Consider the following 24,083-nt stretch of genomic DNA (forward strand, 5'->3'; position numbering starts at 1 on the left):
AAATATTATTAAGGATAACTAAGGACAAGACCCTAGGCATAGATGGCATCCAGTTTGAAGTTTATGCTCAATATAGAGAAATACTGATTCCGAAATTGCTTAAAATGTGGGCTGCCTCGAGGGAGTCGGTGTCATGCCCCACTCTGACGAGGTGCGGAGGTCGGCCAGGATAGCAGCACGAGTTTAGTGGTTGTTTTGGAGCCGTGCTGGATCCGCCTCTCATCAGGTGCACTGGGTGGGGTCTTTAGTTAAAATAGCACACTAGCCCAGTGCCCTGAGCGGATTATACTAATCATTGTGGTCTTGGAAGCTAGGAAGGAAGGTTGGCTGTCTGCTCCAGCTCAGGAAGATAAGTGTTATTTCAAGTTTGGTTGTTTTGTGTCATCTATCCCATCCAGGTTCTGTGCGAGCAGGCTGCTCCTATTTCCCTACTTCATCATCTTAGGGAATTCAGGGTTTTGTCAGCCCAGGCACGGGGACACCTCATACCTACCTTAAAGGTCTGTAGGTAGGCTGACCAGTGCAGGGAAAGAGGTCAGGGATTAGTTAGGAGGTGACCCTTCCCCTGTCTCTCACCCAGAGCCTGGTTGGTGCGTTATCTGTTATACTGAGTGCACGCCCGCCGTGACATTATAATCCGCCATACTGTGACTACCATCACTCAGCGCTTTTGTGATGGCGTCAATTGATGCACTGGTTGACCGCATGCAGGGTTTATCCCTAGAGGTTGCGGATCTGCGTAGTTTGGTCACAGTGTCAGAGGGTTCTGGCATCAGGTACTGGTCAAATTGGTGGGGAGCCTAAAGTCGCTCTTCCCGAGAAATTTACAGGGGGTACGGGTGATTTTTTCCGCTTTAAAGAGTCATGCAATTTGTACTTTCGACTGCGTCCATTTTCGTCAGGTAATGAAGATCAGAGGGTTGGTATCGTCATGTCTTTGCTTAAAGGGGACGCGCAATCCTGGGCTTTTTCTCTGCCGCCCGGTTCTCTGGCTCTCCGGTCGGTGGAGGAATTTTTCAAAGCCCTGGGATTGATTTACGATGACCCAGATCGGGTCTCGATGGCAGAATCAAAATTGCGTAACTTACTTGTCACGAGGGTGTCAAGAGCCACGCCTGACTCCGTTATACCCGGGGTCAGGAAGTCGCAGCGGGTGGCTGCGCACTCTTTGTAGAAAGATTGTGCTGTTTCTTTATGGTAGCTTTCTGGGTTTGCCTTGCAACCCTTTTTGGCTCACTCAGGGATCCGTACCTCCTTCTCCTCAGCTGTTTCTTGTCCAGCACTCCCAACCTCCTTATATTCCCCTCTCCCACCTTCTCTGGTTGCCAGATATAGAGCTTCCTGCCTGGACTTCTATACTGATCCACTGGAGCTGTGTAGCTGTGTTCCCTGGTTGTTGTTCCAGAACGTTACCCTCCGGATCCCTGTTGGGCCTTCGTGGTCTGCTGTTATTGCCCACCTGGGATTATATGTTTGTCTGTATTGTCTGTCCTCTCCTTGGTGTTTTCCTCTTCGTGTCAGTGGTGCGGACTAGTGATCCCACCGCCCCGTTCACTACATAGGGCTCATCTTAGGGAAAGCCAGGGTTTAGGCACGTGATCGGCGTACGGGTGAGGAACACGTCTAGGGACGTCAGGGCAGTCAGGTGCCAGCCGCAAGGTGAGTCAGGGGTCACCACCTTTCCCTCTCCCTTGGACAGGGCCTTCCCATTTCCCTCCCTTTGCGTGACGCTGGTCATTACATTACTACACGGTAAACATACTGCAGAGGGTTACTGCACAGAGTTTAGGAGGTGGGCTACTGAGTCTGGGTGGAATGACCCCGCGTTACGTAGTCAGTTTTGTCAGGGGTTATCTGAAAGGTTGAAGGATGCCCTGGCTTTTCATGAGTACCCGGATACTCTAGAGCAGGGGTGTCAAACTCAAATACACAGTGGGCCAAAATGTAAAACTTGAACAAAGTCGCGGGCCAGCATCGAACAAATGAACCTTTTAACATGGACCCAAACAAGATTTGCTTTAACATTGAATATGGAACAAGCCTATTCATTTATTAAATAAGATTTAAATAATAATAAATAATAATAATTTTTAAAATAAAATAACAATAATAAAATCAATCAACCATTCAAGCCCATGTCTTGGAGTAGCAAGAAAAAGTGCATAAAGAAAACATTAATTATTGCTCAGTTTGCTGCACATTGATCTAATCTGATGTGCCCAAGCCAGATACCTGGCATCTCTTCTTGGATGATAGTTCATCAATGTCTGGGCTCAGGCTTTGAGCTGAGGAAATCCTCAGTATCGAGCGAAGGTGTTCATCAGTCAGACGTCTCCTGTGAGATGTTTTGGTCATCTTCATCGAGGAGAAAAGTTGCTCACATAGATAAGTGCTGCCGAACATGGAGAGCATCTGAGCAGCTTGGGTGCGGAGCTGAGGCATTGTGTCAGGGATGAACTGTGGAAACTGTGCGGCGCCCACAGCATCATACTTTGACTTCAGCGTGCCATTACACTGGAGTTCAATTAGCTCCATTTGGAGGTTGGTTGGTGCGTTTTCCACATTAACTGCGAAGGGATTACTGAGCAGTTCAAACCTACATTTCTGGACATCAAAGTCGGCAAATCGCCGGCTAAACTGAGTTTTTCAGCAAACTGTGCGCATGGGAACAAGTTGGTAAAGAACTGTGTTTTAATGGTTTGGCAGCAGGGAAAATGGCCAAGGTTTCCTTGCAGCATCTGATTCTCCCACAGGCACAGTTTAGTTTTAAAAGCCCTCACTGCAGCGTACATGTCTGTGATGATGCGCCCCTGAAGCTGCAGGTTCAGCGCATCGAGATGGCTCGAGATGTCACACAGAAAGGCCAGCTCACACAGAAACTTTTTCTCCCGAAGCTCTGCTGTGTCCTTCCCTTTGCTTTCCAGAAACTGACATATTTCCTCATGCAGCTCAAAACATCTATTCAGTACTTTTCCTCGGCTTAACCATCTCACCTCTGTGTGATACGGCACGTCTGAATACGCCGAACCACACTCCTCCAGAAAAGACTTAAACTGGCGGTGATTAAGACCTTTGGCTCTTATAAAGTTAACTACTTGTGTTACTGTGGTCATAACATGTTCCATCTTTAGGGCTTTGCCACACAGTGATTCCTGATGTATGATGCAGTGATAAACAGTTAGTTCACCTGCACAGTTCTCTTCCTGCATCTTCTCCCGGACCCTGCCCACCAGTCCACTTGTTTTACCGCACATCGCTGGCACACCATCTGTCGTTAATCCCACGAGTTTATCCCATGACAGCTTTATTTCAGTTACGCATTTGGAAACCTCCTCAAAGATTTCCTTTCCTGTGGTTGTGCCATGCATTGATTTGAATCCCAATAGCTCCTCCGTAACACACATATTTGAGTCCACTCCACGGATGAAGACTGACAGCTGAGCAGTATCAGATGCGTCGCTGCTCTCATCCACAGCAAGGGAGAATGCAACGAAATCTTTTCCCTTTTCCAAAAGCTGGTCATACAGATTGGTGGCAAGATCACATGTGCGATCAGCTACTGTGTTTCTGCTCAGGCTCACGTTTGAAAAGGCTTGCTTTTTCTCTGGGCACACTGTTAGCGGTTTTCCACACACGATGTCACAAACTTTCAACATGCACTTTTTCACAAACTCTCCCTCATTAAAGGGCCGGGCTGATTTTGCGATCTCTACTGCTACAATAAAACTAGCTTTTACAGCAGCCTCACTTTGTGATGTGGCTTTTTTGAACATATTCTGTTGTGAAACCAAACTTCTTTTCATCTCCTCCACTTTCTGGCTCTTTTGAGTCATGTCCAGGTCCTTGTACTTGTCATGGTGTTTTGTTTCATAGTGTCGTCGAATGTTGTACTCCTTAGTTATAGCCACGTTGACTCCACAAATCAGACAAACAGGTCTGTCTTTTACATATGTAAACAGATATTCTGTCTCCCACCTGTCCAGAAAGTTCCTGTTGTCTGCCTTTTTTTTGCCATTTTTGGGAAGGGGTTCCACAGTGACAGTTGTAGCTTAAGATCGCTATGACTTCTGTCACACAGGAGAGGGCGTTTCTGGGACCTGTCCTTATTGACGCGCCAAAACATCAGCAAGGCATTATGGGATTTGTAGTATTAGCGATGAATGAATGCGCTGTATAATACCGGCGGGCTAGCTCTAGTAGTCATTTGGTATAGCCTCGCGGGCCAAATATAATTACACTGCGGGCCAAATTTGGCCCGCGGGCCAGAGTTTGACACCTATGCTCTAGAGAATGCTATGTCTTTGGCTATACGGTTGGATAGACGTATCAGAGAGAGGTGTAAGGGTCCCTCCGTGCAGGGGATCCCTCCTGCGTGTGGTTTTGTTTCTCCTACTGCCCAGGGTGATATTACTCATAACTCTGGGGTAGGGGAGGAACCCATGCAGTTAGGTCAGATATCTTGCCATTCTGATAGTAGAGACTTTAGAAAAGTGCACAATCTATGTTACTATTGTGGAAAGAGGGGTAATTTTGTTTTTTCTTGTCCTTATGTTAAATCACAGGTGGAAGAGAAAAAGAAAAAAAATAACTTCCCTCACACTTGGTAGTATGAATGGTGTGGTGGAGCAGACAGGTATGCAAGCTCCCTGCAGTTCCCGTTTTCTCCTTTCAGCTATGGTGGCGCTAGGGTCCAAAAATGTGTTAGTTGATGTATTCCTTGATTGTGGTGCTGGGGTAAACCTAATTGACTTTCTTTTTCTTCAAGGCCTGGGACTAAGTACTTGCACGTTAGAGAACGAGATTCGTGTTTTTGCAATTGATTCTTCCCCTCTTTCTCAAAGGAGCCTTACTCACATTGTTCATGGTATTCACTTAAGGGAGGGTGATTCACATGCTGAAATTATTTCTTGTTTTGTCATGAAGGATTTGCCAGCTCCTATAGTTTTGGGGTTGCCATGGTTGACTAGACATAACCCAATTATAGACTGGCAAGCGAAACAAATCATTGGTTGGAGCGAGTTTTGTTCGGATAATTGTCTTGGCACAGCTATCTCTGGTGTGTCCATTACGGCTTTACCTCAGTATCTCTCGGATTTTGCGGATGTCTTTTCAGAGGGTGGGGCTCAGGAATTGCCCCCTCATCGAGACTATGATTGTCCAGTTAATCTCATTCCTGGGGATAAGTTGCCAAAGTCTCGGTTTTACAACCTCTCTCAACCTGAAAGAGAGGTCATGCGAAAGTATGTCGCCGAGAGTTTGGCAAAGGGTCATATTAGACCATCTAAGTCTCCAGTGGCAGTAGGTTTGTTCTTTGTGAAGAAAAAAGATGGATCACTGAGACCGTGTTTGGATTTCCGGGAATTGAACTGTATTACAGTCCGGGATCCATATCCCCTGCCTTTGATCTCTGATCTTTTTGATCAGATTGTTGGAGCCAAGGTGTTCTCCAAGTTGGATTTGAGAGGAGCCTACAATCTGATCAGGATCAAGGAGGGAGATGAGTGGAAAACGGCCTTCAATACGCACGAGGGTCATTTTGAGAACCTGGTGATGCCTTTTGGGTTGACGAACGCGCCAGCAGTATTTCAGCGATTCGTCAATGACATTTTTCATCACTTGGTGGGGAGGTTCGTAGTAGTTTACCTGGATGACATTTTAATTTATTCTCCTGATCTGAAGACCCATCAGGATCATGTGAGACAGGTTTTGACGATCCTTCGGGAGAATAAATGATATGCTAAATTGGAGAAATGTTTGTTTGCGGTGCAAGAGCTTCCGTTCTTGGGATACATGCTTTCTGATTCCGGTTTTCGTATGGACCCCGAAAAGGTCCGGGTGGTTCTGGAGTGGGACCGACCAGAGAATCAGAAAGCTTTGATGCGGTTCTTGGGGTTTACGAATTATTATAGAAAATGTATTTCGAATTATTCTACCCTAGTAAAACCTCTTACTGATATGACCAAGAAGGGCGCCGATGTCTCTGTCTGGTCGGATGAGGCATTGCAGACCTTTTCGGCTGTTAAGGAGCATTTTGCGTCTGCTCCCATTCTGGTGCAGCCGGATGTGTCTCAGCCATTTGTAGTGGAAGTTGATGCATCAGAGGTGGGGGTTGGGGTGGTGCTGTCACAGGGTTCATCTCCTGGCAAGTGGGTCCCGTGTGCCTTCTTCTCCAAGAAACTCTCGGTCGCCGAGAGGAATTATGATGTTGGAGATAGAGAGTTGTTGGCCTTTGGAGGAATGGTTGGAGATAGAAAGTTGGCCTTTGAGGAATGGCGTCACTGGTTAGAGGGGGCGTCTCACCCCGTTACGGTGTATACTGACCATAAGAATTTGGCTTACCTGCAATCTGCCAAGCGTCTGAACCCTAGGCAGGCCAGATGGTCACTGTTTTTTACCAGGTTCAATTTCGTGGTTACCTTTCGCCCAGGGGTCAAAAACGTCAAGGCAGATGCCTTGTCTCACAGCTTTCCTGGGGGAGGTGATTCAGAAGATCCGGCGCCGATTTTGGCGGATGGGGTGGTGGTCTCCGCTCTGTACCCTGAATTGGAGATGGAGGTGTTGGGAGCCCAGGAGGGGGCTCCTGGTTCTTGTCCCCCAGGGAGGTTGTTTGTTCCTGAGGGCCTACGATACAAGGTGTTCAAGGAACATCACGATACTGTTCTCGCCTGACATCCTGGTGGTAAGTCCACCTGTGATCTAGTATCCCGGAGGTTCTGGTGGCCAGGGTTACGTAAGAGCATTGAGAATTACGTGACAGCTTGTGAAACCTGCGCTCGGTCAAAGGTTGCTCATACTCGACCGCCTGGTTCACTTCTTTCATTGTCTATTCCATCTCGTCCTTGGACGGATTTGTCTATGGACTTTATTACGGATCTGCCGAGTTCCTCCGGGAGAACAGTGATTTTGGTGGTAGTTGACCGTTTCAGTAAAATGGCTCACTTTATACCACTAACGAGTCTGCCTAACGCTAAGACTCTTGCGCAGATTTTTGTGGATAATATTGTGAAATTGCATGGTATTCCTTCGGATGTGGTCTCTGATAGGGGCACGCAGTTTGTCTCCAGGTTTTGGAGGGCGTTCTGCTCTCGGCTTGGCATTCAACTTTCATTCTCTTCGGCTTTTCATCCGCAGTCGAATGGTCAGATGGAGCGTACTAATCAAAACCTGGAGACCTACTTGAGGTGCTTTGTGGCTGAGAATCAGGAGGACTGGTCCTCATTCTTGTCCTTAGCAGAATTTGCGTTGAATAACCGTAGTCAGGAGTCCACGGGTAAGTCGCCATTTTTTGGCGCATACGGTTTCCATCCTCAGTTTGGTACCTTTTCTGGGTCTGGTTCCTCCGGGATGCCAGAGGAGGAGAGATTCTCTTCTGCCTTATCCTCCATCTGGCGGAGGATTCAAGGGAATTTGGAGAGGATGGGTGAGAGGTATAAACGAATGGCTGACAAGAGACATATGACTGGTCCGGACCTGTGTGTGGGTGATCTGGTGTGGTTGTCCACTAAGAATATCAAATTGAGAGTGCCATCTTGGAAACTGGGTCCAAGATTTATTGGTCTGTATAAAATTTCTGTGGTGATCAATCCTGTGGCGTTTCGGCTGGATCTGCCGCAAGCTTGGAGGATCCATGATGTGTTCCACAGGTCTTTACTAAAAAAAATACGTGAGACCGGTGGAACCATCGCCATTGCCTCCTCCTCCTGTTCTGGTCGAGGGAAACTTGGAGTTTGAGATCTCCCGGATTCTCGACTCGAGAGTTCTTCGGGGTTCCCTTCAGTACCTGGTGCACCGGAGGGGATACGGTCCTGAGGAGAGGATGTGGGTTCCGGCGGTGGATGTCAACGCCAGCCGACTGGTGAGGGCTTTTCATAGGTCCCATCCGGATAAGGTTGGTCCGGGGTGTCCGGAGGTCACCCGTAGAAGGAGGGGTACTGTCATGCCCCACTCTGACGAGGTGCGGAGGTCGGCCAGGATAGCAGCACGAGTTTAGTGGTTGTTTTGGAGCCGTGCTGGATCCGCCTCTCATCAGGTGCACTGGGTGGGGTCTTTAGTTTAAATAGCACACTAGCCCAGTGCCCTGAGCGGATTATACTAATCATTGTGGTCTTGGAAGCTAGGAAGGAAGGTTGGCTGTCTGCTCCAGCTCAGGAAGATAAGTGTTATTTCAAGTTTGGTTGTTTTGTGTCATCTATCCCATCCAGGTTCTGTGCGAGCAGGCTGCTCCTATTTCCCTACTTCACCATCTTAGGGAATTCAGGGTTTTGTCAGCCCAGGCACGGAGACACCTCATACCTACCTTAAAGGTCTGTAGGTGGGCTGAGCAGTGCAGGGAAAGAGGTCAGGGATTAGTTAGGAGGTGACCCTTCCCCTGTCTCTCGCCCAGAGCCTGGTTGGTGCGTTATCTGTTATACTGAGTGCACACCCGCCGTGACAGTCGGGAAGATTGCCCGACTCTTTGAAGGAAGCCCTAATTACACTTATTTTGAAACGTGGCAAGGATCCTATTTCTCAGGATTCATAACGCCCCATCTCATTGATTAACACCGACAACAAAATACTAGCACGGATTCTGGCAGCCAGACTTAGGGGGTAATGTCGACGCTAGTTCATGAGGATCAGTCGAGTTTCATGTCGGGGAAAACTACAACTGAATATATTATGAGATATTTTATGAATATCCAATTGGAACCCACAAACAGGGGAGAGCGAATGATTCTAACTATAGACGCCTCAAAAGCTTTTGACACTATAGAGTGGCCCTTTTTAATGGCAACACTGAAGAAAATGGGATTCGGCGATATATTTGTTTCTTGGATCAAACTGTTATATACCAAAATCTCTGCAAGGGTGATTTTGAATGAAGAATATTCTGACAATATAGCTATTGGCAGGGGGGTTAGACAGGGATGCCCCCTTTCCCCCCTGCTATTTGCTATAGTCATGGAACCCTTAGCGGATATGATCAGGCAAGATAAAGAAATTGTGGGTTTTAGGTTTGGATCTTATGAAGAAAAAATTGCTTTATATGCAGATGATATTATGCTGTTTGTGGGTTCTCACGGATCACTCAATAGGATTTTTCAGATATTTGATGATTATAGTAAATATGCTGGACTAAATATTAACTGGTCTAAATCGGCCTGTATCCCGATTGATCCTTTGAACAACTTAATACCGGGGTCATTGGAAATTAAGAGAGCAGATGAACCCGTAAAATATTTAGGAATTCAGATAACCCCTAACTCTAAGGATTATGTCCAGTCAAATGTGCTTCCTAAAATACAGGAAATTAGGAAGAAAATAGAGGTATGGAAAAAATTATATGTTTCAATGGCAGGACGTATTTCTCTGTGTGCATTTTACCCTCCTTGAATTATATTATGTGGAATGCGCCTGTATTAATCCCCAAAAGAATTTAAAAAAATATAGCTTCTCTTCTGGCAGACTTGATATGGCGAGGTAAAAAAACGCTATACGAGCACAAATATTGCACATTCGCGAGAGAGAGGGTGGCCTGTCGGCCCCGGATTTGGAACTCTATTTTTTCTCTGGCCATATTAGAAATATGTTAATATGGAGCAATTCACAAAGATATAAAACCATCATAGCAGGGATCAATAAAAAGTTGGACAACTGCAGCATCTTCCAACTGGTGGAAGCTGACATTTTGTCACAACAGCAAACCAGTAAAATACTGATATTTGGCCTGTGGGCTAAAATCTGGAAAGAGGTAAGCGAACTGTGACCAAAGACCAGATTACATACAGACACCTTACTGGGATAATACTCAACTTATAGAATTAAAGCTAATTGAACATGAAATCTGGTGGAAATATGGAATCTTTAGATTGGGCCAAGTATGGAAGGAGAGAGATATAATCACATACCTGGATCTTAAAAATGAGTGTGGAATTGGGGATAAAGACATGAGTTTCTTTTATCTACAATTGAAACATGCTTTACGTGTGTCGTTGGGAAGGGGAACACAAATTGTCACTTTCCCACGCCCTTTAGCTAATATTTATAAATTAACAGTAGGAAAGAAACTGGTGTCTAGGATATATGAGCAGAAAAAAGAGCAATTAATTGTCTAATGCATAAATGGCAAGATGCTCTTAAGTTTCAACGAGAAGAGTTCTGGGAGAGGGTTATACAGGCTAAAATTGGGGTTTCAAACAACTTCTCTCATAGGATCACTCAATTTAATATACTATATCGATTATATTACTCCCCCAAGAGTCTTATGAAATATTATAAATCTAAAGGGGAAGAAGGGGGGGGGGAATTAAAAGGTGTTTTTTTGTTCTTTCTCCCCAAAAGGGGGGGGGGGGAGGCAGCAGGGAAATGTGGGAGGGTAATATGTTAAATTGTATATATGCTGTTTTATAATGCAATACAATTTAAGTGATTGTTGAAGATGTATGGAACTTATTGAAATAATAAAGATTAATAAAAAAAAATTTAAATAAAGAAATGAGCGAATGCAAATTTCCTAGCGCTTCGTGGTAACGAATCGCATTTTATCCAAAATGGCTGCTACACGTGTGAGGACATGGGGCAATCAACTCTGGGAAGGCGGGATCACCCATACTGACATGTAAGCAGCCAATTAGCAGCCAGCCAGCCCTGTGATGTCAGAGCACTATAAATACAGTGGCCATCTTAGATTCTGCCATTCACCAGCGTGCTTAGTGTAGGGAGAGACGTGTCTGCAGGCACTAGGGACAGTGATAGGAAAGATTGTGGTGAAAAATATATATTTACAAGTGCAGGGAAAGAATCCTCAAGGTGTAAGGAAAGAATAGGGAAGAATCATTCCACCAGCATTTGTGTTGAACAGGGTTCAGTCGGAGAGGTGACAGCCTGAGTAATAGGAACAATCCGATTACACTTTGCTGCAGTGACTGGGGATCCAAATTGCCATTATACAGCTCTGTAATTCCAGCAAACCTGTCTTATGCTGTTTGATACAGGCATTAACAGGGTTTATTACAAGGAAATATTTATACGTTTTGTTTGCCCTTGTGGGGTGCAGTTATATGTTCAAAAGCATTTTTTGGCTTGTATTAGTGGGAAAAAGGGCTTATTAGCAGTTGTGTGGTGAAGGGTGAAAATTACAGCCCTTTTTGTTGTGTATTAGTGGCAAATGTGAAATATATTTGCGGCTCAGCGGTGCAGTTATCTGTTCTAAAGCTCTTTTTTCTGTGTATTAGTGGAAAAAGAAAAAATATCTTTGCCGCTCAGCGGTACAGTGATATATTCGGAAGCCCTGTTTTCAGTGTATTCGTGGCAAAATAAAAATATATTCGCCGTCCAGCGTTGTACTTCTCTGTTGAAAAGCCTGTTGTGTAAAAGTAGAAAAAAATTTGGGCCTAATTGACATTCTGCGGTGCAGTGATATATTGTGAAGCCCTGTTTGCAGTGTATCAGTGGCAAAATAAAAATATATTCGCTATCCAGCATTGTACTTCTCTGTTGAAAAGGCTTTTGTGTAAAAATGGAAAAAAATTACGGCCTAATTGCCGCTCAGCGGTGCAGTGATATATTGTGAAGCCCTGTTTTCAGTGTATTACTGGCGTAATAAAAATATATTCACCGTCCAGCGTTGTACTTCTCTGTTGAAAAGCCTGTTGTGTAAAAGTATAACAAAATTTGGGCCAAATTGATGTTCTGCGGTGCATTCATATATTGTGAAGCCTAGTTTGCCGTGTATTAGTGGCGTAAAAAAAAATTATTTGCCGTCCAGCATTGCATTTATCTGTTGAAAAGCCTTTTGCGTAAAAATGGAAAAAAATTTGGGCTTAATTGCAGCTCAGCGGTGCAGTGATATATTCGGAAACCCAGTTTGCCATGTATTAGTGGAAGAAAAAAAATTATATTCGCCATTCATCGTTGCATTTATCTGTTGATAAGCCTTGTATAGTGTAAAAGTTGAAAAAAATAAAGATATACAGTTGCAAGAAAAAGTATGTGAACCCTTTGGAATGATATGGATTTCTGCACAAATAGGTCATAAAATGTGATCTGATCTTCAGCTTTATGCAAGTCAACAACTCTTAATCATAGGTCTTCTGAGAGCTCTTTTGTTCATTCACATCAGGCAATGCTTCTTGTAAAAAGCAAACCCAGAACTGGTGTGCGTTTTTTATAGGGCAGCTGTAACCAACACCTCCAATCTCATCTCATTGATTTGACTCCAGTTGGCTGACACCTCACTCCAATTAGCTCTTGGAGATGTCATTAGTCTAGGGGTTCACATACTTTTTCCACATGCACTGTGAATGTTTACACGGTGTGTTCAATAAAAACATGGTAACATTTAATTCTTTGTGTGTTATTAGTTTAAGCAGACATTGATTGTCTATTGTTGTGACTTAGATGAAGATCAGATCACATTTTCTGACCAATTTGTGCAGAAATCCATCTGGGGTTCACATACTTTTTCTTGCAACTGTATTGCCGTTCAGCGGTGCAGTTATATGTGGTAAAGGCGTTTTTGCTGTGAATTTTTTTCTGTGAAGTGGGCTTTTTGGGGGAAATTTCATGAGTGCCTGTACACCTCCTTTTTCTGTATGGACCGAATTAGGTAGTGGTGAAATTTTTTCTGTGAAACTGAATTTTTAGGGAAAAATCATGGGTGACTGTACACCTCCTTTTGCTGTATGGACCGAATTACGTAGTGGTGAAATTTGTTATATGAAACAGGATTTTTTTCGTAAAATTTATGGGTGATTAAACATCTTTTGCGGTATAGACCAAATTACTTAGTAGTCAAATTTTTTATGTGAATTACGACTTACTTAGTGGTGAAATTATTTATGTGACACTGGCTTTTTCTCAGAAAATGTATTGGTGAATGTACACTTCCTTTTGCGGTATGGGACGACTTACTTAGTGGTGAAATTTTTTCTGTGAAGCGGGCTTTTTTGGGGAAATTTCATGGGTGCCTGTACATCTCCTTTTTCTGTATGGACCGAATTATGTAGTGATGAAATTTTTTATATGAAACTGGATTTTTTTCATCAAATTTATGGGTGATTGGACACCTCCTTTTGCGGTATGGACAAAATTACTTAGTAGTGAAATTTTTTATGTGACACAGGCTTTCTTGGGGAAAATTTTAGGGCGATTGTACACCTCCTTTTGCGGTACGGGCCAAACTACTTAGTGGTCAAATTTGTTATATGAAACAGGCTTTTTTTCAGAAAATGTATGGGTGAATGTACACCTCCTTTTGCGGTATGGAAAGACTTACTTAGTAGTGAAATTCTTTATGTGACACTGACTTTTTTTCGGAAAATATATGGGTAAATGCAAACCTCCTTTTGTGGTATGGAACGACTTACTTAGTGGTGAAATTGTTTATGTGACACTGGCTTTTTTCAGAAAATATATGGGTGAATGTACACCTCCTTTTGTGGTATGGAATGACTTACTTGGTGGTGAAATTCTTTATGTGACACTGGCTTTTTTTGGGAAAATGTATAGGTGAATGTACACCTCCTTTTGCGGTATGGAATGACTTAGTGGTGAAATTATTTATGTGACACTGGCTTTTATTCAGAAAATGTATGGGTGAATGTACACCTCCTTTTGCGGTATGGAACGACTTACTTAGTGGTGAAATTCTTTATGTGACACTGGCTTTTTTTAGGAAAATGTATGGCTGAATGTACACCTCCTTTTGCGGTATGGACTAAAGTACTTAGTGGTAAAATTCTTTATGTGACACTATCTTTTTTTGGGGAATATGTATGGGTGAATGTACGGTACACCTCCTTTTGCGGTATGAAACAACTTACTTAGTGGTGAAATTCTTTATGTGACACTGACTTTTTTTCGGAAAATGTATGGGTGAATGTATACCTCCTTTTGCAGTATGGAACGACTTACTTAGTGGTCAAATTCTTCATGTGACACTGGCTTTTTTCCCCCAGAAAATGTATGTTAAATGTACACCTCCTTTTGCGGTATGGAATGACTTACTTAGTGGTGAAATTCTTTATGTGACACTGGCTTTTTTTCAGAAAATGTATGGGTGAATGTACGCTTTCTTTTGTATGAACAGAATTCCATTATGCTTTCATTGGTGAAATTTTTTGGGGAAAATTGATGGGTGCTTGTAGACCTTCTTTTGCGGTATGGACCGAATTACATTGTCGTGGGTCCAGCAGTAAACATAATGAAGACGCAGATGAGAAAACACCAGCAGACTTTGCCTTTACCATCTATGCACAAGTAAATCAAGCAGCTTCAGTAAGTTGAAAACATTCATGTGTTTTTATCTGTTCTGTCTGCATTCGATCTCCACAGCACACAAGACATGACAGGAGAGCCTTTGCTTTGGATTCCAAGTCCAGTTTCTTAAGATCAGGAGTTCTATCAGAATTGTGCACAACATTCTTGCTCCCTGTGCAAAGCCATAACAATAGGAATCCGTAGACATACACATCAGAGGAAGTTGAAGCTACATGTTGCTTACGGTGGTACATGTTTCTCACTCTGAAGGAAGCTAGGAAGGTTCAGCCCGAACTTCGGGAGACAGGGCTATAGCAAAAACCTTCTGGGGTCTGTCACCGCCAGTTCTGTGAGAAGGTCTGGCAGACGTTCTTCTCTACCTCTTGTATGATGTTCTTTGTTTTGGTTTCACTTTCTCATCTCCTTTCCTTCTGCCAGGTGTCACTTATTTAGAATAATTGTCTTCCTTTATATTCCCTCCCATACTGCCTCACTTTGCGGTTTATACTACTTCTTGGATGAAGTGTTCACTGCTGGAGGCTGCTGCTGATGTTTGTTCAGATAAGTCTTTTTCCTTTATTGTGTTTCCTTGCTGGCTTGATTATAGGTGACCCTGACTCCGTCCGTATTAAGTGCAGGGAGTCGGTGGTCGTGTCCCCTCACTATTATAGGGTTTTCAGGTGTCACACAGTCTTAGGTACGTGGGCATGCAATCGTCTACCATAAAGACCCTTGCATGTGCGTAGCAGTCAGGGAGAGCTCTTAGGGTTTTATAGGGCTCACCTATATGCTCCTTAGTTTGGGATCAAGCCAGTCGCTCGTTTATTTATAAGTTCCAGCTATCTGCAAATTCATCCGTGACAGGGTCTCACATAGGCCACAAGCAGGGAGGTCAGTGGTCTGGTGCTCCTCCCATCTCTCAGGTGGAGTAGGCATCCCTGGGATGAGCGGCTCCAGCTCTGACTGAGGTTGTTCTCGGAAGCAGAGCACACAGTCTGCCGACTCTTGCAGACAGCGCACTTTGCTTATTGCAGCTGGGTCATCCGGCCATACCTCCGGTGCTGACAACGGGACCAGAGGTTTCTCGAGGCAGATTAACACTACAGCAAATGGACCCTGAAGGGACTCCATGGGGGGTGTATTCTACGGTGTCCCCCTTATATACAGATGTAGTAGAGTTAACACTCATGCTTTATGAGACATGTTATCTAAACTAAATGCGTTAAGCAAGCACCTTCAATTAATTTTCAATGGCTTTTGTCTCAAGATAACGCGATGAGTTAAGAAATTTGAGTTAAGAGCTTGAGTGCTAACCCTGCTACATCTGTAGGCTGTGGCAGGCCTGAGGAAGGTAACGGCGCTTCACAGAGCGCCTGTCACAGACGGAGGTAGGGAAGCATGCACCCCTGACTGTCACCCATGCCTCTGCCCCTACCTACTTGCACGATCAGTCCTAGATAACGGGGCGCAACTGGACGGCAGTTCCTAACTTAAGTAAGTGCAGGGTAAACAAAAGACAGAACAAACAGAACACAAAGCAAGTCAAACTAGCCAAAGTCAAATACCAGGAAGTAAAATCAGTACAAGGGAGCAACAAGAGCGAGTCCAAACACAAGCCGGAAGTCAGTACCAGGAGATCACGACAAGCAACAGGGGATGAGCAGAAGCTAGGTCAAACGAGCAGAGCCGAGGTCAGGATTCAGGAACACAATCCCAAGAATACAGGATCGTATCAAGACCTTAATCTCAGGCAACCTGTGGCCAGCAGACTGCCTGTTTAAATAGGCCTGGATGGTGAATCACATGACGTGGCCAGCATCACGTGACTCACAACAGCCAAACTCAGCCAAGCACAGATCATCATTAACGGCGCTCGGCTCCCCTCCTGCTGCCATGGAGACGAGGACACAGGCTACGTCCTTTCCCCTCTTCTTGCGCAGGTTGCCGGCGGTGCTGCGAAGGAAGCACGCACCGCCTGCCCCTCGTTACAGTACCCCCCCTTCTACGAGGGGCCGGACCCAAAGTCATAGGATTGGGTTTCTCCGGATGAGCCAGATGGAACCTCTTCACCAGTCTGGCAGCATGTAACTTACTCATTGGCACCCAAGACCTCTCTTCTGGCCCAAAACCCTTCCAATGCACCAGATACTGGAAAGAATTCCGGACCTTTCTAATATCAATAATCCTTAAGACCTCAAATTCCGTTTGTCCGGCAACCTCCACTGGAGGCGTAGGTTCCTCTGAAAGAACGACAGGTGACACATACTTCTTTAGTAAAGATTTGTGAAACACATTGTGGATGCGAAAGGAATCAGGTAGTTTTAGTTTAAATGATACAGTGTTAATAACCTTAATAATCTCGTAAGGACCAATAAATCGTGGAGCAAACTTATTAGATGGTACTTTAAGAGATAGCTTTTTGGTAGATAGCCATACCTTCTCGCCCACCACAAAATCCACCCCATGAGAGCGTCTATTATGAGCCTTGATTATCTGAACCTTCTGGGCTTTCTTCAGGTTCGCCTGAACCCAGACTGTGCACAGTTCTCTAACCAATTTATCTGATTCCGGAACTTGGGAAGAAGACGGCGACAATGAATTAAATCGTGGATGGAACCCAAGATTACAGAACAATGGTGACACTCCCGTGGATGAGTTTGCCTGGTTATTGATAGCAAACTCAGCCTAGGGTAGATGTCGCACCCACAACAGTTGAAAAGGACAAAGAAATATCACATTTATGACAGAAGACTCTCCAGAACCTAGAAACAAATTGAATGCCTCTATCAGAGACAACATTCTCTGGAATCCCATGAAGACGTACCACATAATCCACAAACAGAGAAGCCAATGTTTTAGCATTAGGGAGCGCATACCACCGACTTACGGTCGGAGACTGGCAAGTCGGTGATAAAATCCATGGAAATATGGGACCACATTCTACTGGGTATGGCCAGTGGTTGTAACTCACCAGCGGGGCAAGTTCTGGGAGTTTTGGCTCTGGCACATACCTCACATGAAGACACATACGAGTTCACATTTCTAGATAACGTGGGCCTCCAGTAGGACCTGGAGATGAGTTCCTTGGTGGCATAAACACTGGGGTGTCCACATAACACTGAATTATGACACTCCCCCAAAAGCCGGAGACGTCAGTGAACTGGAACAAACAATTTATCATGGGAAGACTGTACAGGAGCTAGATGTTGTGCAGCCTCAATTTCGGTGGTAAGATCGGAGGACATTGAGGCCACAATGATAACAGCGGGCAAAATAGGTTCAGGAGGAGTGTCTGGCGGTTGAAAGGCATGAAAACTTCGGGACAAGGCATCGGCTTTTACATTTTTACTTCCTGCCCTGAAAGTAATAGAAAAGTTAAAACGCGTAAAGAATAACGCCCAACTTGCTTGTCTAGGATTTCAATGTTTTGCAGATTCCAGAAACAATAGATTTGTATGATCCGTAAGAACAGTGATGCAATGCTGAGCCCCCTTCAAAAAATTTCGCCATTTCTCAAAAGCCCATTTAATAGCGAACAGTTCTCGGTTCCCAACACACATGGCCTTAAATTAGTAAGATTAGATGATCCCTAAGAGAGAACTGCTCCTACTCCGTCCTCAGATGCATCGACCTCGGCAATTAACACCTTTTCTTGATCCGGCTGAATCAGGACCGGGGCGTTACGGAAACACCTCTTGAGGGTTTCGACGGCTTCTATGGCCTCAGATGACCAATTAACATAATCCACCCCCTTCCTGGTTAGGTCGGTCAAAGGTTTAGCGATTACCGAAAAGTCTTTAATAAATTTTCAATAATAATTAGCAAACCCCAGAAAGCGTTGCAACGCCTTAAGGGAAGAAGGTCTCACCCACTCTTGAATGGCTTGTACTTTCCCCGGATCCAACTTAAAAGATTAAGGGGTAAGTATATAACCTAAAAACAAAATCTCTTGTACCCCAAAAATACACTTTTCTTTCTTGGCAAATAATTGATTTTCACTAAGAACTTCCAGCACTTGCCTGGTATGGGTGACATGGGATTCCCAACTAGGTGAAAAGATAAGGATGTCATCCAAGTAAACTATCATAAATTTGCCAATAAAGTTCCTGAAAATGTCATTAACAAAGTTTTGAAATACCGCCGGCGCATTACAGAGACCAAACGGCATGACCAAATATTCGAGGTGACCCTCAGGAGTGTTAAAAACTGTCTTCCATTCATCCCCCTCCCTAATACAAATCAAATTGTAGGCTCCTTTTAAATCAAGCTTAGAAAACCAACATGCCACAAGGACCTGATTGAACAGGTCTGGAATCAATGGTAGGGAATACTTTTTAATAAGAATTTTTAATAGTGATTTTGTTTAATTCCCTATAATCGATACAGGGTCTCAAACCTCCATCCTTTTTCTCCACAAAAAAGAACCCTGTCCCCCATAGGTGAAACAGGGGGTCTGATATGACTTTTTAATAAACTTTCTTTGAGATAATCCTTCATAGAGATTCGCTCAGGATCGGATAAATTATAAATATGACCCTTTGGAAACTTAGATCCTGCAACGAGATTAATGGCACAATAATATGGTCTGTGGGGTGGCAGCTTCTCAACTTCACCAGTAGCCCAATTAATGAAAGAGTTATGAAGTTGAAGCCATGGCATGCCCAAAACCACTTATACAGGTTAGTTCCCTAATACAAGAAAAGAGCAAATTTCGGTGTGACAAACCCCCACAGTCATAGTAACCTCAGGAGTACAAAATTTGACTGTCCAACCTACCAAAGCAGTAGAGTCAATGGCAACTATGTGGATGTGGTTAGGAAGAGCCAACATGGGTATTCCCATAGAGAGAATACATTTATAATCAACAAAACTAGAGGTGGAACCCGAGTCAATAAAGGCCTCCCCAGTACCCTTAATGGAACCAAAAGAAATTATCACTGGTACTAATAGTTTTTACTTTACCACCTCTGGAAGTACCTTATCCTTGGAAACATCCGGTTTGGGTGACCTTCCAGAAGGAGGGACCTTGGGGCAATGTCGTACCCAATGGCCGAACTCGCCACAATAGAAATATGTACTGCGCTGGCGATGTTGGTCTCTCCTCGTCATGCCAAGTTGTATAGGTTCATCCAAAAGAGCTTCCGTCTTGACCCCCACAGGAAAGAAGTCAGGTTTGGTTGTAGCCTGTGGAAACTTACAGCTCTCCCTAAATTCAAGGAAACATTTGCAGTCCCCCGAAAACCGATCCGGCAACTTAACGTGGGGTTCCATGTGCTGTACGGTGGAACCTGGTACAGGTAGAGGCTGAGCAGATTCCTGTTGCTGTAATCTTTCTCTTAACTCCTGTACAATTTGCGCAAGGTTATGGACCTGATCAGTGAGCACTCGCATCGGGTCAGTAATGTAGGTGGCCTGTGATTCTGTCACGGATGGGAGTAGGGAAGCTTGCACCCCTGACTGCGACCCACGCCTCTGCCCCTACCTACTTGCACGATCTGTCATAGGTAACAGGGCGCAAGTGGACGGCAGTCCCTAACTTAAGTAAGTCCAGGGGAAAGACAGGACAAACGGAACACAAAGCAAGTCAAACTAGCCAAAGTCAAATATCAGGAAGTAAAATCAGTACAAGGGTGCAACAAGAGCGAGTCCAAACACAAGCCGGAAGTCAGTACCAGGAGATCACGACAAGCAACAGGGGATGAGCAGAAGCGAGGTCAAACGAGCAGAGCCGAGGTCAGGATTCAGGAACACAATGCCAAGAATACAGAAGCGTATAAAGACCTTAATCACAGGCAACCTGCGGCCAGCAGACTGCCTGTTTAAATAGGCCTGGCTGGTGAGTCACATGACATGACCAGCATTACGTGACTCATAGCAGCCAAACTCAACCGAGCACAGATCATTATTATTGCGCTCGGCTCCCCTGCTGCCATGGAGACGAGGACGCAGGCTACGTCCTTGCCCCTCTCCTTGCGAAGGTTGCCTGAGATGCTGCGAAATGCCAGCAGAATGCTTGGATGTATAGGGAGAGGTATAAGCAGTAGAAAGAGTCAAGTGCTTATGCCGCTGTACAGAACACTGGTGAGACCTCACTTGGAGTATTGTGCGCAGTACTGGAGGCCATATCTCCAGAAGGATATAGATACTCTAGAGAGAGTTCAGAGAAGAGCTACTAAACTAGTACATGGATTGCAGGATAAAACTTACCAGGAAAGGTTAAAGGACCTTAATATGTATAGCTTGGAAGAAAGAAGAGACAGAGGGGATATGATAGAAACTTTTAAATACATAAAGGGAATCAACTCGGTAAAGGAAGAGAGCATATTTAAAAGAAGAAAAACTACCATAAGAGGACACAGTTTTAAATTAGAGGGGCAAAGGTTTAAAAGTAATATAAGGAAGTATTACTTTACTGAGAGAGTAGTGGATGCATGGAATAGCCTTCCTGCAGAAGTGGTAGCTGCAAATACAGTGAAGGGGTTTAAGCATGCATGGGATAGGCACAAGGCCATCCTTCATATAAGATAGGGCCGGGGGCTATCCATAGTATTCAGTATATTGGGCAGACTAGATGGGCCAAATGGTTCTTATCTGCCGACACATTCTATGTTTCTATGTTTCTAAGCACGTGCCGCCTGCCCCTCTTTACAGCACCTGTTAACATACAGCTCCTGCCCGGTCTTGTCACCTTGGATGAAGCCAGACCCGCTCTCAACCGAGAACCACACCATGCTTCCGGTCCTCCTCTCAAAATTCGGGTCCCTGGGCTGGGGTCGATCCCATACCCTGACTGACTGCTGCCACATATTTCCCCTATGGGCCGTAATCTCTCAGCTGACCATGGGATTTAGTCTTTCAAAAGAGCCAGGCTTCCTGGGTGGCGGAGTGGTGACTGGAATATGCAGTTCAGTTCTGGGCACTAGTCCATAGAAAGGAAGCACTGCAGCTGGAAAAAGTACAGAGGAGAGCGACTAAACTGATAAGGGGCATGGAGGGTCTTAGTTATGAAGAAAGATTAAAAGAATTGAATTTATTTAGTCTTGAGAAGAAATGTCTAAGAGGGGACATGATTATCCTATACAAATATATAAATGGTGTAAAATAAGAGATGAATATAGCGGCACTGCTCACATCCAAATTCCAACCCCACTACTGCTTGCTGCCAATCGCCGGTGCTGTGGTATGTCAGACTTCATATGTGGTGCTCAGCACTGAGAAGAGGATCTGATTCAGATCGCAACAATGTAGAGAAAATAAGTAAGAATGTGCGGCACTCACCGAAGTTGCAATTCAATTCTTCTTTATTGTTCCTTCATGGGAAATAGTTACATGCGGGATCCTGGGGTGGACACTCTATTGCAGGTGGTAGCGGCTATATAAATGGGGCATACAAAAAATACGGTGAAAAACTGTTCATGTAAAATGCCTTTAAAAGACAAGGGGGCACTGCCTCCAACTGGAGAAAAAGTTCAGTCCCTAGAAGCGTCAAATCTTCTTTACTGTAAGAACTGTGAATCTGTGGAATAGACTTCCTCAGGATGTGGTCACAGCAAAAACAGTGGAAAGTTTTAAAAAGGGTTTAGATGAATTTTTAAAAGTAAGCAACATTAATGCTTATGAAAACATGTAGAATTCTCACTTCCTTCTGGGATTCACATCCCCACCTATCCCTTGGTTGAACTTGATGGATTTATGTCTTTTTTCAACTGTATCAACTACGTATGTAACTATGTAACATTCTATGTTCATGCTCTAAAAATCAAATCAAGGAAATATACTAGTCCAGGGTCATACAATATTACATCAGATTCCCTATAAAGCAGAACGCTCTATGCTGTATTTGTGACCTGCTGCATACCTGTTGACATATTGCTGCACTATTTTTGGGTATGGCTTGTAGATATATTTTGTTTCTACACTTAGACACATGCACGTGTGCTGTCATTTGAGATAAGTGAGTCCTAATTTTAGTAGGAAATGATTGCTCGGGAGGGAAATGTGTTGATATACATTAATACATTCCACAAGGGATCATTAACATGATAGCCTCACCTCGGCATCACATAGGCAGATACTAATTAGTACTACAGTTAAAGATTATTGTCCAGAATAGGATTAGGCACATAAAGAATTCTACTGTTAATTGTACGGCATAGGCGTTCAGCTGAAGATAGCTGCAGTATGCACAGATAGCTGTATCACCTGGTTCTCCTGTAAGATGTTAACAACTCCTCCTTTCCACCCTTCGTCATACTATAAAGCACCTTCTCCCTGCCTCCTAAGTTTCTTGAACCAGCAAAACCTAGGCGTCTTTGATTTCAGCCATAGGTGAGTTCTGACCCTAAAATCCATTGAGATTTATGAGTTATTAACATAAATATAGTTATGCATTATGTTTAATTTGATTTATTGTTTGCAGAGTCTTAACTCCCATCAATAGGTTAAGTTGATTTTCATTGTCAATGAAATCTAGAATATCAGATGAATAGGATACTAGGATAGGATACAAAGTGACTTTTTATTTTCTTTTTGTCCATTTATCTTAGGTCCAATGGCAGATTATGTACCATATGTGAGGGACAAATTGACCTTTTCTCTGTGGGACTATGGGGTGTTTGCTGCAATGCTTCTGGGATCCACAGGAATTGGACTTTTTTATGCTCTGGCACGTGGAGGGCAAAAGACATCAGATGACTTCTTTACAGGGGGTAGAAGCATGTCAGCTGTGCCAGTAGGATTGTCCTTATCTGCCAGCTTCATGTCAGCTGTACAAGTGCTTGGAGTTCCAGCTGAAGCTTATCGTTATGGTGCTAAGTTTCTTCAGATGTGCCTAGGTCAGGCATTAAACAGTGCCCTGACTGCCTACGTATTCATGCCTATGTTCTACAGGCTTGGTATCACAAGTACTTATCAAGTAAGGAAGTTATATAATCAACTTATTTCTGTCATGCAAAAATCCAATTTAGGCTTTGCTGCATAAATCATTATGCGTGGTTTGTTTAGGGCTTTTTTTTGTGTGTATTTTCCCAGCATTTTACCTAATGATCAACAGGGGTGCACCACCAATGAGGCTAAGTGAGGTGATCGCCTCAGTCAGCACCAGGTGGGGGCAAGAGAGGGGCAGCTGAAGGGCCATGGGCTGAAAGGAAGGGTTTAGGTTAAGAAATTGGCAATGGAGAGGGAGGGGAAGCGGAAAGGCTAGGTGCACCCCTGCTGATCACGTAACTTGCCCCATGACAACCTGATAATGTTTCTTCATCTTCAATGCAGTATTTGGAAATGAGGTTTGGGAGAAGTGTTCGCCTCTATGGTACTATCCAATTCCTTTTGGGAACTGTAAGTATACATTTGTCATAAAAAGGGCAATTAATAAAGTAGACGTGCTGTTATTAAGTGATCTTCTTCATTCTGCAGATGTTATACACTGGCATTGTCATCTATGCTCCTGCACTAATACTCAACCAAGGTTCTTATATTATTGCTACTTTTATTGCTCGCATATTACCAAAAGTTCTTTCATTCATTTTTTTCTTCTTATTATTATTATTATTATTATTAGTCACAGGATTGGACATTTGGGCATCTCTGTTTTCCACTGGAGCAATATGCACATTTTATACATCAGTAGTAAGTACAAAAAACACATTATCCAACAAATTTTTTATCACTGAAATATGAAACTGTTTTATAGGTTAATAATGAAATGACTGCTATATTTTAATGATTTGGACATAAAAGTGTTCAACCATATAACGTGAACCTGTGAAACTACTGAACATGTATAGTGCTCATATCTACTATTTTATAGTCAGTCCCTACCAGGTCATTTTGGGGACCAGCAGGTG

General features: G+C 43.8%; 2 protein-coding genes across 2 annotated transcripts in view; one reads left to right on the top strand and one right to left on the bottom strand.

Moving 5' to 3' along the window:
• Positions 1–2,205: 2,205 nt before the first annotated feature.
• Positions 2,206–4,204, bottom strand: LOC120990912 (general transcription factor II-I repeat domain-containing protein 2-like). Its single transcript, XM_040419798.1, is given in 3 exon segments — positions 2,206–2,639; positions 2,642–4,001; positions 4,181–4,204. Coding segments are annotated over 3 exon segments (1,818 nt in total).
• An 18,301-nt stretch (positions 4,205–22,505) lies between these two features.
• LOC120990913 (sodium/iodide cotransporter-like) overlaps positions 22,506–24,083 on the top strand; it is a 52,876-nt gene continuing 51,298 nt past the window's right edge. The window contains exons 1-5 of the mRNA XM_040419799.1: positions 22,506–22,566; positions 22,785–23,152; positions 23,509–23,574; positions 23,653–23,704; positions 23,798–23,865. Of these exons, the coding sequence (XP_040275733.1) occupies positions 22,790–23,152; positions 23,509–23,574; positions 23,653–23,704; positions 23,798–23,865 (549 nt within the window). The 5' untranslated portion in view covers positions 22,506–22,566; positions 22,785–22,789. The remainder of the gene's footprint in view (positions 22,567–22,784; positions 23,153–23,508; positions 23,575–23,652; positions 23,705–23,797; positions 23,866–24,083) is intronic.

Source organism: Bufo bufo, chromosome 2 (genome assembly GCF_905171765.1).
Source record: "Bufo bufo chromosome 2, aBufBuf1.1, whole genome shotgun sequence".
NCBI lineage: Eukaryota > Metazoa > Chordata > Amphibia > Anura > Bufonidae > Bufo > Bufo bufo.